At 33.6% G+C, this 13523-nt stretch overlaps 2 protein-coding genes across 3 annotated transcripts; one reads left to right on the plus strand and one right to left on the minus strand.

Annotated features, from left to right (window-relative positions):
* Positions 1-683: 683 nt before the first annotated feature.
* On the plus strand, positions 684-6652 carry LOC133296336 (zinc finger BED domain-containing protein DAYSLEEPER-like). The gene is made up of 2 exons (XM_061495300.1): positions 684-764; positions 4709-6652. The coding sequence occupies exons 1-2, from the start codon at positions 684-686 to the stop codon at positions 6650-6652; spliced, it is 2025 nt and encodes a 674-aa protein (XP_061351284.1).
* A 2971-nt stretch (positions 6653-9623) lies between these two features.
* On the minus strand, positions 9624-12102 carry LOC133296345 (uncharacterized). Of its 2 annotated transcripts, none has more exons than XM_061495311.1 (5): positions 11726-12102; positions 11518-11650; positions 11135-11376; positions 10636-10809; positions 9624-9994 (listed from the first exon to the last, which is right to left on the minus strand). In XM_061495311.1, the coding sequence occupies exons 1-5, from the start codon at positions 11885-11887 to the stop codon at positions 9908-9910; spliced, it is 798 nt and encodes a 265-aa protein (XP_061351295.1). In that variant the 5' UTR covers positions 11888-12102; the 3' UTR covers positions 9624-9907. The 2 variants fall into 2 exon arrangements, with proteins under 2 accessions (XP_061351295.1, XP_061351294.1); XM_061495310.1 differs by having other exon boundaries at positions 9625-9994; positions 11135-11385; positions 11726-12100.
* Positions 12103-13523: the final 1421 nt, after the last annotated feature.

Below are 13523 nucleotides of genomic sequence, written 5' to 3' on the forward strand. Positions count from 1 at the left end.
GGAAACTCAAGACTCAATAGTTTGGCTGAGCAAAATGACAAAGAATTGCTTCTGTAGCAACTTAACCTCTCTAAGGGTGTGCATGACAATCATTCTATTCCCTAACACTGTTTCTGAAAATAAACAATTTTTTTCTATTTCTGTGCCTTGGAACAGTTTGTGAGAAAATAAAAAGTGTTTGATAACATGTTCTATTTTTATTCCGAGAATGAGAATTGTGTTTGATAATACAACAAATAATATAATAAAAAATAATTCCTATTAAATATAAAAAAATTCGGATCATCACTTTCCTTTCCATATAGTGTGATTGTGGTGGTGGTGGCGGCAGCAGTACGATAGTGGCAGTGGCAGTGATGTGGTGAAGATAGTGGTGGTGGTTGTGATGGCAGTGGCTACCACGATGGCGGTGGTAATGGTGGCAGCGGTAGTGGTGGGGATGGTGGTAGTGGAGGTGACGGCAGTGGCTGCGACAATGGTGGTGGGTATGGTGGTTGGTGGCGGCAACAATGGTAGCAGTGGCATGGTGATGGTGGTTGTGAAGGTATCGTGGTGGTGATTGTAGCAGTGGCTGCGGCGGCGGTGGTAGGTGACAGTGGTGGCGGCGGTAGTGGTGGCAGTGGCGTGGTGATGGTAGTGGCGGGGGTGGTGTAATGGTGGCGATGGTGGTGCTGGTGACGGTAATGGCTGTGATGATGGTGGTGGTGGTTGGCGACGGTGGCGGTGACGACGACGATGGTGGTGACGGTAGTGGTTGCGGCAATGTTGGTGGTGGTTGGTGACAGTGATGGTGATGATAGTGGTGACGTCATGGTGGTGGTGGTAGTGATGGCAGTGGTGTGTGATGGCGGTGGTGGCGGTGACGACAGTGGTTGCGATGATGATGGTGGTGGTTGATGGCGGTGGTGACGGTGATGGTGACAGTCATATGGTGGTTGTGACGGTGGCATGGGGGTAGTGATGAGTGGAGGAGGTGGTAATGGTGGCGGTGACATTGTGGTGGTGAGGGGTGGTGACGACGACACTAGTGGTACGATGGTGGCTGCGACGATGGTGGCGGCAGTCGTGTCGGGATGATGGTGGTGATAATGGTAGAGGTGGAGAGTGATTGAGAGAGATAAGTGTTTCTCATTTTGTGCCCGGGAACAAAAGGGCAGAAATTTTTTGATTCTTTTTCTGTTTTTCAACACAAAAATTAAATCGGTTCATCCCGGGAACAAAAAAATAAATCGGTTTTACCAAACGAGTTTCCTATTCATTTTTGTTCCAGGGAACAGAATTTAAAAAAGAATTGATTCCGGGAAGTTGCCATGCACACCCTAAGCTAACATAACTTATTTTTTGTCGGCTTATAATAAAATATAGCTTCGTTTTTTTTAAGTTACTTTAGATAATTTTGTTTAATATTCATTAAAATGATGTTATTTTGGGATAAAAATTATTGTGTATTTATAATTTTAATTTATTTCAGGGTTATAATAATCTTTATCATTCTAATTTTTTAACCTCAAAACGACGTCGTTTTGATAAATATTAGATAATTTTGTTTAAAGTAACATTAGATATTTTTCTCCCCTTAAAAGATTAGTTTTATAGTTAATTAGCATATTGACAGGCTTGTTAATCTGCAATTTTTGTTGTCTTTTTTTTTGGTGAATAATTATTTTTTTTGTCTTTATAAGAAAAGAAAATACATGTTATAGTGCTTAATTCTTAAACTTTATTTAATTATTTAAAGAGTTATTTACGGTTATTCGTGGAGTTACTAATTTGAAAATAGTGATAATGTTGGTTGATTTACTGTTTGGGGTTTTGTTTTTATTTGCTTTTGATAAATGACATCAACAACTTTTTTATTTTTTAAATTTCACCTCCAGTTTATCAATTAAATGACCAATCTCATTGAGGTGGATATGATCACATGAGCGACAAATGAAGTGGATATAATCACATAATCAATAAAAATCTTCTTATTAAATTTTTAACTCAACTATATATCTGGGATTCGAATTTGAAATTGTTGATAAAATTGAAACAACCCGTGGCACTTGATGGTTATATCAATATTTCCTGATTACCAAAAAATATATATATATACATTTCCTGAACAATTAAAATGTGACCAAATTAGAATAATTAACTGTATAATAATATTGATTGATAGAGATGTTTTTAGATAATTAAAAATAATCAGCTCTTACGAAACAAAACCTAATCTATAGTAACAAAATAATGCACCTGAACGCAATTATTATTATTTTAAGAGATTAATTTCATATTAATTGTATATTATCATGTCACTGAAAAAAACTTAACTATAATTAGTTGCGTTTCGAATCGACTTTTTATTTGATTTGATGTAAAAATCGATCATCATGCTTAGAATTCGTGATTAAAAATCAAGATTTGAACGGGAGAGATTATATTTAGAGTAAATAACTTTTTTGGTCCCTAACAAAAAAACACGGTTCCAATTTAGTCCCTTATAAAAATAAATTAGTCAGTTAGTCCCTAACAAATTCAAAGTGGACCCATTTTAGTCCTTTTGAGGGACTAATATGGGTCTTTTTTGAATTTGTGAGAGACCACGATTTTAACTAAATGGGTCCACTTTGAATTTGTTAGGGACTAACTAACTAATTTATTTTTGTAAGGGACTAAAGAGGGGACCGTGTTTTTTGTAAGGGACCAAAAATAGTATTTACTCTTATATTTATTATCTTTTTTTTTCTTATTATCTCTTACTATCAAATTTTAACCATTATTTTCTGTTAATATAACAATTATAATATATCAGGCCACACTTATTAATTAATTATTAATTTTCAATAAACTATAACATTCAATTGACAGAAATCAACTATTAAGATTTGATACTAAAAAAAAATAAGTATAACATTTCACGATTTGAATTACTTTAAATATCAAATTTTATATTTAAGATACCTGATTAATTTCAATTTGTTTTATTACTTTTATTTTCCCTTATTTAGAATATATAAATAAAGGTCAATATTGAATCAATTCCCTCTTCAAATCAATTCCCTTATTCACCTCCAGTTTATCAATTAAACGACCAATCTCATTGAGGTGGATATGATCCCATGAGCGACAAATGAAGTGGATATAATCACACAATCGATAAAAATCTTCTTATTAAATTTTTAACTCAACTATATATCTAGGATTCGAATTTGAAATTGTTGATAAAATTGAAACAACCCGTGACACTTGATGGTTAAATCAATATTTTCTGATTACCAAAAAATATATATATACATTTCCTGAACAATTAAAATGTGACCAAATTAGAATAATTAACTGTATAATAATATTGATTGATAGAGATGTTTTTAGATAATTAAAAATAATCAGCTCTTACGAAACAAAAACTAATCTATATTAACAAAATAATGCACCGGAACGCAATTATTATTATTTTAAGAGATTAATTTCATATTAATTGTATATTATCATGTCACTGAAAAAAACTTAACTATAATTAGTTGCGTTTCAAATCGACTTTTTATTTGATTTAATGTAAAAATCGATCATCATGCTTAGAATTCGTGATTAAAAATCAAGATTTGAATGGGAGAGATTATATTTATTATCTTTTTTTTTCTTCATTATCTCTTACTATCAAATTTTAATCATTAATTCCTGTTAGTCTAACAATTATAATATATTAGGCCACACTTATTAATTATTTATTTATTTTCAATAAATTATAATATTCGATTGACGGAAATCAACGATTAAGATTTGATTGTAAAAAAAAAATAAGTATAACATTTCTCGATTTGAATTAGTTTAAATATCAAATTTTATATTTAAGATACTTGATTAATTTCAATTTTTTTTATTACTTTTATTTTCCCTTATTTAGAATATATAAATAAAGGTCAATATTGAATCAATTCCCTCTTCAAATCTTTTAGAATAAAAGCCTTTATTTATACATCTAATTAATTCCTAATATTAATCACCAAAACATCCTCATAGACATAATTATATAAAAATATCAAATAGTTTTAATAATATATCACAATCACGATAACAATAATTGATAAATCAAAATATTATCACGGAAAGTTTTTAATGGTTATTTTTCAAAATAATTATGATAAACAAATTTTGATTTTGTTACTTTTTAAAAGCAGGCATTAAAATTGTCATTAGATACCATTAAATTATTTATGAAATTTGAAATTTTAAATTTAGATTTTGGTTTTCTTCAGCGGGACTTGTTACAGAATTAGCGCCGTTGTCATTAAAATTGTCATTAGATACCAATATATATATCACTAAACTTCCAACGTTTATTTACAAAAAAAAAACTTCCAAAGTTTAAGTCAGAGCATCTACCGCCGCTGTCACCACCGTCTCCGCCGCCGCCACCAGCTGAGACTCCCCTTTACGTATCATCTCTCTATTCCAGCGCTGCCCTCGTTCTTGCTTTACCCGACGTTTCTTTATATATGTATTTACACACGTACACATGTTTATTTCTCAATGTTTTCTATTTTTGTTATTGTTCAAAATAATCAAATGCAATGCTACTGTTACTGCAGGCTGAGTCAAGAATCAAGAAGACTGATGAGTTCTTGAATTTGTTCTTAAAATTAATATATTGGTAATGTATGTTCAGGTTGAATCAGTGTTTAATTAGGCTCTTCTAATTGTTTGAGTCTTTTTTGTTTTATAGGATTATATCTGTTGTTCTGTGATGGAGTTGAGTATACCTGAACCAGAAACAAAACAAAAAAAGCGTGGGAGAAAGAAATCTAATGTGTGGGAACACTTCACTGTGAAAATGGATGAACCTGGATTTGGCCGGGCTTATTGTAATAAGTGCAATAAATCATTTGCTTATATGAAAGATTCAAAGTTATCTGGCACCAGCCATCTCAAGAGACACGTCTCCCTCTGTCAGAATAATCGACAAACCGCATGTCCTAAAACTGGTGCTAATCTACCAAAGAAACGGGCAAGAACAAAACCTCACTCTTCTGCTATCTCATTTGATCAGTGCAAGAATATGATTGCTAAAATGATTATTTTGCATGATTATTCACTTCATATGGTGGAAGACCAAGGTTTCATTGATTTGTTGCGAGCACTTCAACCCAATTTCAATCCACTGAGCTTTAATGCTATCAAAGAGGATTGTGTTGATATGTATCTTACAGGGAAGCAAAGGTTGTTGAATCTTATCGATGGGATTCCTGGGCGAGTCAACCTCACCTTGGACATATGGACTTCAAACCAGACATCGGTCTATGTTTTTCTTCGGGGACACTTCATTGATGGTGATTGGAAGTTGCATCATCCCATTCTTAATGTTGTGATGGTGCCATTTCCTGATTCTGATGGTTCCTTAGATCAAACCATAGTAACCTACCTCAGTGACTGGCATTTGGAGGGTCGGGTATTTACTCTTGCACTCGATAAATTCTACTCCAATGGCAATGAGGCTTTGATGAGAAAACTGAGGGATCTCCTCTCTCTTAAGAGCCCTTCGATCCTCGGTGGCCAATTATTAAGCCAAAACTGTTATGCTCGTGTGCTTAGTCGCCTTGCATTAGATGCTTTGGGGGCAATGAGAGAAACTATTGGTAAAGTTCGTGAGCGTGTGAAGTACATGAAATCTCATGAGAAGAAGTTCTTTGAGCTGAGGCAACAACTTCAAATCCCTAGTATGGTGGAGCTTTCAATTGATGACCAAAACAAATGGGACACAGTCTACCGTATGCTTGTTGCTGCCTGTGAGTTAAAGCAAGTCTTTGATTGTTTTGATGCCTCTGATCCTGATTACAGAATGACTCTGACAATGGATGACTGGCAGCAGGTAGAAACTTTATGTGTATATTTGAAGTATTTGTATGATGCGGCTAACATTTTAACTGTCCAACCATACGCAACTGCAAACTTATTTTTCCCTCAAGTGTCAAAACTTTTGGTGGAGTTGACTCATGCAGCCTTCAGCCAGGATCCTTTCTGCAGTAGTTTGATTATGCCTTTGAAAGAGAAGTTTGAGCAATATTGGATGGAAAGCTGGTTCATGTTGGCAGTTGCTGTAGCCATGGATCCGAGGTGTAAAATGAAACTTGTGGAATCCACCTTTGTTCACTTATTTGGTGACAAGGCTGAGTCATGGATAAGAATTGTTGGGGATGGTCTTCATGGACTATTCGATGATTATGTCAAGTCAGTGCTTCCTTATACAGCGACAAATGGTGATGAAGGGAATGAGGCTATGATAAAGACTGAGTCATTTGAAGAAGGGTCAATTGAAGCTGCATATTTTGATTTTGACATTGATATATCTGACTTAATAGGTAACCAGCAATGGAAGACGGAATTGACTGAGTATCTAGAAGAGCCTCTAGAGCCCATTGTACAGAAATTTGATATTCTGAACTGGTGGAGAGTAAACGGATTGAAGTACCCAATATTGTCTAGAATGGCTTCTGATATTTTGTCTATATCAGCATCTACTCTCTCTGCAAATTTTGTTTTTGATACAGAAATTAGAAAAATGGATAGCTACAGGAGTTCATTAGACTCCCTTACTCTTGAGGCCCTTATTTGTACCAAGGAATGGTTCCAGGATAAATCATTACCCATCGATGCTTCTTTTAGGATATAGATTTCTTCTTTTAGGATAGATTATCAAGTATTTTTTGGTATTGAAATTTTGGAACTATAATTCAGGTCAATTAATTTCTGTGATTAACAGTTAGTTTTTTGATTAGTTGTTTTTAAATTCAGGTCAATTAATTTCTGTGATTAACAGTCTATTCTAATCCTTTTGTCAAAGCTGTTTTGTATTCAAAACATCAATTGTATTCATAGATTCAATAAAAAAACCTTCCCAGGTTTTTATTGCCGTATAAACATTGACCCATCATATTACAGAGGTGGTGTGCTTACTACAAAAAAAAATTTCTTATTTGCAAACCAATATACGAAAATCATTATCTCATACAAAAAAAAAAAAAAAATTTATGCACTACGAATACGAATAGTACATAATTATAATGGTAAAGTTATTTTTTCTCTCTCCGGCACATCAGCCAACAATGTCTAAAGAGAGAAAAAAACAATTTTAATATTATAACTATATACTATCCATAATACATAATTATTATTTTTTTGCAGGAGAGATTTGTATTCTCAGCAACATAAGACAATGATTTCCATATATATATATATATATATTTTTTGCGGTTGCCTCATCGTTTATCTTACCCTTACTGCTTAATTGTTTGATTTTACAAACCGGAACATAATGGTGGAATAACTAGCAAAATGTGTCATGTAACACAGTAGTAACAAGATTTATGGATGAAATGAATTAAATTAAATAGTCAAGGACAAAAAATAAATTTTGAAAAAAAAAAAGAGAGGAAACAATCCATTGAACGTCAGGAAGTAACCTTTTTTTTTTTTTTTGATACATAAGAACTAACGTTTTAGTTTAGCCATAATAATGTCATATTTAAAACAAAAAAGTACTCATTATAAGAGTAATCTCAATTTCAATCAAATTACTATACAAAATCTATTTTTAAGTGGGTTTTTTTAATATAGGCTTCAAGATTTTTTTATTTTGGTAAATACGTTAAAGCCCAATTTAATGTATAATTAGAGGGAATTTTTTTCTTTGAAAAAAATCATTTATTTCAAAAACGTTCTCAGAAAATTTTGGTTAAAAGCTTTTTTTAAATACAAAATAAAATAATTCAAACAAGGACTAGTACTGAAATTATATCTGGAAGCTGAAAAAAATACTTAAAGAAAATTAAACTAGACACACACTTTGAATTTTTTAAACATACAAAACCTTATTGCTAGTACTAAAAAAAAGTTTGTTATCATGCATTTTTTATTAGCTTATTTCAAGTTTAAAAAACTTTCTACTTAAATCTTTTTGACTAAAAAGCAAAGTATAAAATAAGCTAATTCAAGTATGTAGTAGTTACAGGCGGTGCTTGCACTCACGACAAAGGCTATAAGGTTGTGTTTGGTTCAAGAGATCTGTGAAGATGCCCAGTAAACCATAAGTGGGAATAAGTGTTTGCTTCGTTTGGTTGAGGAGAACCAAAAATAAACCCACTTTTCAAGGTTGCCTAGCCATCTCTTTCGCGTGCAAAAAGGAAGCAAAGTTACTGTGTGATATGTCCAATCTTAACGTGGTATTTGAAGATGCATAGCGAAATAGCAAAGAGTGGTGTAATTTTGTGACAAAACTACCCCGTTAGCAAAGTACACACACAACTACTCCCATTGAGGTTCTCCACTGCAGCAACCTTCTCTTCCTCTACACGTTTAAGTTCATCTTCAACTGATGAAAGATCTGTATTCCATTGTACTGTTGTAAGCTTGTTATGTAATATTGTAACAAATTAACAGTCCAACTGCTATTCTAACAATAAACAAAAAGGGTTTTCAGGGAGGGGGGAAGGAAACCTCCTAGCAGTAGTTGCTTCCAGTCCTCACATTCCTACAGCCTCTCAGGTACAAACCAGAAGCAAGCATAGAAGCCAATAGTTCCCATCAAAGACCAGGGGTACTGATATACCAAACTATAAGAAAACTAGAGCAAACATTGTTCCAAAAGGGACTGCCCCTCCCAGATTAAAGCATTCAAATGAGAGAGAGAGTCTACGGTGAGTGTTATGGAGATGTTGAAATTGTTGAAGAACGAAAAGCGTTTTGTAACAACAGCAAAATTTAAAATAAAGGTTATTTTAGTCATTAATATCAACTTTCCCATCAATATTTTACTTTCAACCAAACATGAACTCATATAATCTTACTTAATTTTCCCAGTAATTTTTTGGTCAACCAAACAGATATTTTTAAACTTTCCTATCAAACTCACTTTCCAACCATTTCCCTATCAATTACATTTCCCTAGTATTCAAAAAATATCTCTTCAACCAAACGCCTCCTAATAGAGAGATTGTCACCAGGTAGTGTTTGGTTGAGATTTTATTTTTAGATCCCCATCCATCTTATATTAGCATTCCATGTTGCCAATGTTTGGTAGAAGGAAAACAAAAACTTGCCCATCAAAATGTTTTCCCCATCCATTGTGAATTACATGCAAAAGGGAGATGTTTCTACGTTGAAGTTTACCATTTGAGAGGTATTATTTCAAGAAAACTAGGGAAATGAAAAGAGGTGAACAAAAAATCTTACATATTTACCCTCTTGTGATTAGTTTAGTCATTTCCACCCATTTAAGTACAAGGGTTAGTTTAGTCATTTCCATCCATTTTCCCATCATTATTTTACTTTCAACCAAACAAAGACTCACAAAATTTAATCCAATTTTTCTAGTAAAATTTTGCCCAACCAAACAACTTTTTTTTAACTTTCCTACCAAACTCACTTTCCAACCATTTTCCTATTAATTACATTTTTCTAGTATTCAAAAAATTTCTCCTCAACCAAACGCCTTCCAGAGGAAATCTACAACAGAAATCAAAAATAGCTTTTGTGTGACAGATAGTCGTAATGAAAAAAGTTGAAGACTCGAGCAACAAAACATACCTGGCATTTGGTAGTAATCTATTGTGATGATACCAAACTCATGTTGAACAATTTCAGTAATTACAGTACACTTACTGCCAAAAAAACCATCTCATGGGGAATAAATAATTGAATTACCGGGAAGAATAATCTTACTTATAATGTCAAATTCTATTCCAGGTTGACAAGATAGAATCACTCCTGTGAACTAGGAACAGCTACCATTCCTTGACATACAGGAACTACACAAACTGTAACAAATAACAACACACTTTTTTTTGAGATAAAAAGCATCAAACATAATTAATTAAACAGATGTAGCTGTTTTAATGCATCTATTATGAGATTCTACAGATCGATTGCATTAGAAGGCATCAGGAGGGAAACGCCCAGGAAATGGATTATACTGTTGAGCCTGATTCAAATGCATTCGCAAAGCATAGTTATTCACCTGTCAACAAAGTCATAAAATAATCAGCATCCATAAAAAGGTTTTTAAATTCAAAATAATATTTTTGAGAAGATTGTTAATCTTATATTTTTATCCACCAGATTTCCTTACTCATCCCTTTGTCTGAAACAATGGAGCAATTTCAGTATAAATTATTATCTTACGTTAAGATGCAGTAAAATCCAACTTTTGCCCCCGCCCTCTTTTCAACAGAACAGTTGGGCAGAAGGGAGGAAATTGGGATTTGATACGTTCCCACACTCACTTGAAAGACCCGTGCCGTGATTTATTGTAGATAGTGGATTAACTACCAAGCCTCAATCCCATGAGGAAGACTACATGGTAGCTAGTACAAGGCACTTGGAAGCATTTCCATGTATCAGTCTCATAGTAAAATTATGTTCCAGGAATTGAGCAATAATCTCCATGATGGTCATCACTAAGTCATTTCTATTTTCTACAATTTAAGCGTTCACATCAATTCATCCTTTTTTCTTCCATTTTACAAGAAAATGGTATTTAAAATGTATGCAGATATTAGTTAAGTTTCCAAAATTTTAAAACCAAATGATAAGAATTATTGAAATGTTTGGGTCAAAGGGTGAACTGTGAGAACAGAACAGGAATAAAGCTGATCTAACCTCAAGTGTTCTGATCTGCTCCTGGTATTGAGACACCAACTGCTTCAACTGCTGCACCTCTTGGTTTTTGTCCTCATAATCAGAAAGACGTTCAAGCTGGATCCTAAAAGCGCTTTTAAAACAATTTTTCTCCTTAGTCAAGGCTTCAATTTGCTCCTTGAGGATCAAATTTTCCTGAAAATAAAAACCTCTGATGAAACTATTACTCAAGCTCAACATTTCAGTTATTAATTTCATCCAGCTGCTACTTCAATAATCCCCTTTGCCCATAGCATATATCATGCATTTATGTTGCCCCTCACAAATGACATTTACTTAGCTACAAGCAATATGCCAAGACATCAGAGGCAAGATGATTTAACACAAACCTTAAAAGAGGATATCTGCTAACATGGTTGTGTCCACAACAAACTATTCTACTCCATAATTTCTTTCCCAAATTCTAATGGGGTGCACAGATATATGATAAGCAAAGCAATTACAGTATGAACATATATACCCTTTGAAGAGCTGATGCTGCCTCAGAACTTGCATGTGCACTGATTGATTTCTCTAGAACCTCCAGCAGTCTAGCAGCACGGGCTCTGGCATCATCAACACTAGTAGCACACGTCATTTCTCTAACGAACAATTCAATCCATTCTGCTCCATCTGCAGGAAGATTGTTGGAAGCCGGCTTGTTCCCAGAAGCAGAAGCATCATCCCTATTATTATTATCTTCCAACGTACCAGCAAGTTTTTCTAAAAAATCTGTCAATTTCTCATTAACAAAGACCCAAAACAATATTCAAGAAATTGCAGCTGATAATAAGAAAGCACAAAAAACATCCGATTCATCTTTGAAAACATGTGATGTGATATTTATTCACCATAAAATTGTACCTGTCTCGACGTTAGCCTGTGGTTGTTGAGCAGTTCCAGAATTTTCATCTGCAGATCCAAGGCAAAGCCCGTGCAGGCTCTTGATGGCAGCATCTAGATCATTGCCACATTCTTGGAGTGCTTTCTCAAGGATCTGAAAAGGAAAAGCATCAACAATTAACTACGTATTTCCTTCAATTAAAGAATGAAACAGAGAAAAATTAAGAACCTCGTCTTCCATATGAGGAAAGAGAGGGCGAAGATGATCGATGAGGGTGGGAAGCAAAATGCGAATTGGGGAGGAGGAACAACGCAGCCTCTTGGATACAGGTGGTGAAGGAGGAAGGTCTTCGCAGAAAGGTCTCTTGCTTCTGCACACCGCAGCAGACATCGTTCAATAGTGCGTCGTCTTCTTTCTTTCTTCTTCTATTATCTTCTTTCTCCTTTCTTTCTTGTTCTCTGTTCTTCCCCAAAATTCCAATTCAATCCGATTTTCCCAAAATGAAAAAAATAGGGTTTGGTTAGGGTTGCGCTAACAAAGAAATGGAGGAGGAAAGGGGAAAAGGGAAAAGGGATAGGGGAGTAGTTTTCGTATGCGATTCAGGAAATGAATCAGTATATATTCGTCTCTTGGATTGGTCAAGTTCCGAACATCAAGTTTGGGGCTCTTGAGATGGGACAATGAAATCCACGGTTGTGTTTTATCATTATGCCCCTATATGGGAAGTTTCATGAACGTTTTTAAGAGAGGTGATATTTACAAATTTTTTGTTTACAAGCTAGTTATAGCCTATCGGTTATATTTTAATTAAAAATATATGATCAGTTATATTTAGTGTAATTTGTAAAAGAAAAATTGTAAATGAATTCTACCCTCATCTTTTATACCGTGTTTAATATTTTTTAACAAAATTTATTAAAAAGATGTTTAATTGAAAAAATTCAAACACTTGATGTTATATGATCCTAAAAATTATATGTATCCAAAAAAAAAAACCTAAAAATATTTAACATTTTAGTTTGTAATTAAGCTTATTTTAATGCTTCAAACACATTTTGAATTTCTAAATCTGTGATGTTAAAAATCCTAACATATAAATATTTAAATGACTTTATTTGTTTCGATATCCATCTTTGAATTTTTAAATGATCACAAATATTTTAATTTTAATTCATTTTCTTTTAGGTCTTTAGTGATAATTTTGGAAAATAAAAAAATTGACATCAAGGTAAGGATTATATAATGGTTTTTGACTCTTTTGTCCCTCATTAATTAATTAATAACCAATTTGCCCTTGATCCATAACTATCCACCAACATGCCCCTGTCTAATCGACTACGTTGAAGGTTTAGTCGACTAAATAATCAAAATTCAGAAATTGCTTTGACACGAAATGTAGTCGATTAAAAATCCCTCTTGATCGATTAAATTTCAAGACTTTTAATCGACTACAATAATTATGTAGTCGACTAAATGTCGGCATAAATGTTTTTTAAAAACCCCCCATTTGGCAGAGGGGGGTTTATTCAAACCCTAGTCGATTAACACCCTTCTCCCAAACCCCAAATCGATCTCCTCCATAAGAACAACCGAAACCTGCGCGAGGCGTGTGGATTGCACCTAAAAAACGCTCTAATTCGTGAATAGGTAAGCATTATGTTTTACGTTTTGTATTTTTTTTTTTCTGTACACATGTTAGTCATACAATTGGGTGTTTTGTCTCTGATTTATGGTAGAATGCTGGTCAGTATACTGCAATGGGAAAGCTTTTTGTTATCTACATCAAGTTATTATGTTATTGTCATGCATGATTTTGAGAAAATTACCAACTTGTCTATAATGGTCACGACAACACCAATGGAAAATTAAAAAGTATACTTGTCTGTGGCTGTAGTTGAATACAGAAACATCAAAGAAATGGTACTTATAAAATAAATTAGTTGTGCATGCTTTTTGTATCTTATGTAAATCTCACTTTAAATGTTCATTGTAGGTATTTCGTAAAAATGGCGGGCCGCAGAAGACC

This window comes from Gastrolobium bilobum, unplaced genomic scaffold (assembly GCF_033153095.1).
Source record: "Gastrolobium bilobum isolate Gb01-03AN ecotype WA unplaced genomic scaffold, APGP_CSIRO_Gbil_v1 utg4031, whole genome shotgun sequence".
NCBI classification, from domain to species: Eukaryota; Viridiplantae; Streptophyta; class Magnoliopsida; order Fabales; family Fabaceae; genus Gastrolobium; species Gastrolobium bilobum.

Excerpts from the sequence above, each read along its gene's own strand:
- LOC133296336 (XM_061495300.1), top strand. The coding sequence starts at position 684 with ATGGCTGTGATGATGGTGGTGGTGGTTGGCGACGGTGGCGGTGACGAC. Across the intron at positions 765-4,708 it reads ACGGTAGTGGTTGCGGCAAT|GATTATATCTGTTGTTCTGT; the intron begins GTTGGTGGTGGT and ends TTTGTTTTATAG.
- LOC133296345 (XM_061495310.1), bottom strand. The coding sequence starts at position 11,887 with ATGTCTGCTGCGGTGTGCAGAAGCAAGAGACCTTTCTGCGAAGACCTT. Across the intron at positions 11,386-11,517 it reads ACAGGCTAACGTCGAGACAG|ATTTTTTAGAAAAACTTGCT; the intron begins GTACAATTTTAT and ends AGAAATTGACAG. Across the intron at positions 10,810-11,134 it reads CAGCATCAGCTCTTCAAAGG|GAAAATTTGATCCTCAAGGA; the intron begins GTATATATGTTC and ends TTTTATTTTCAG.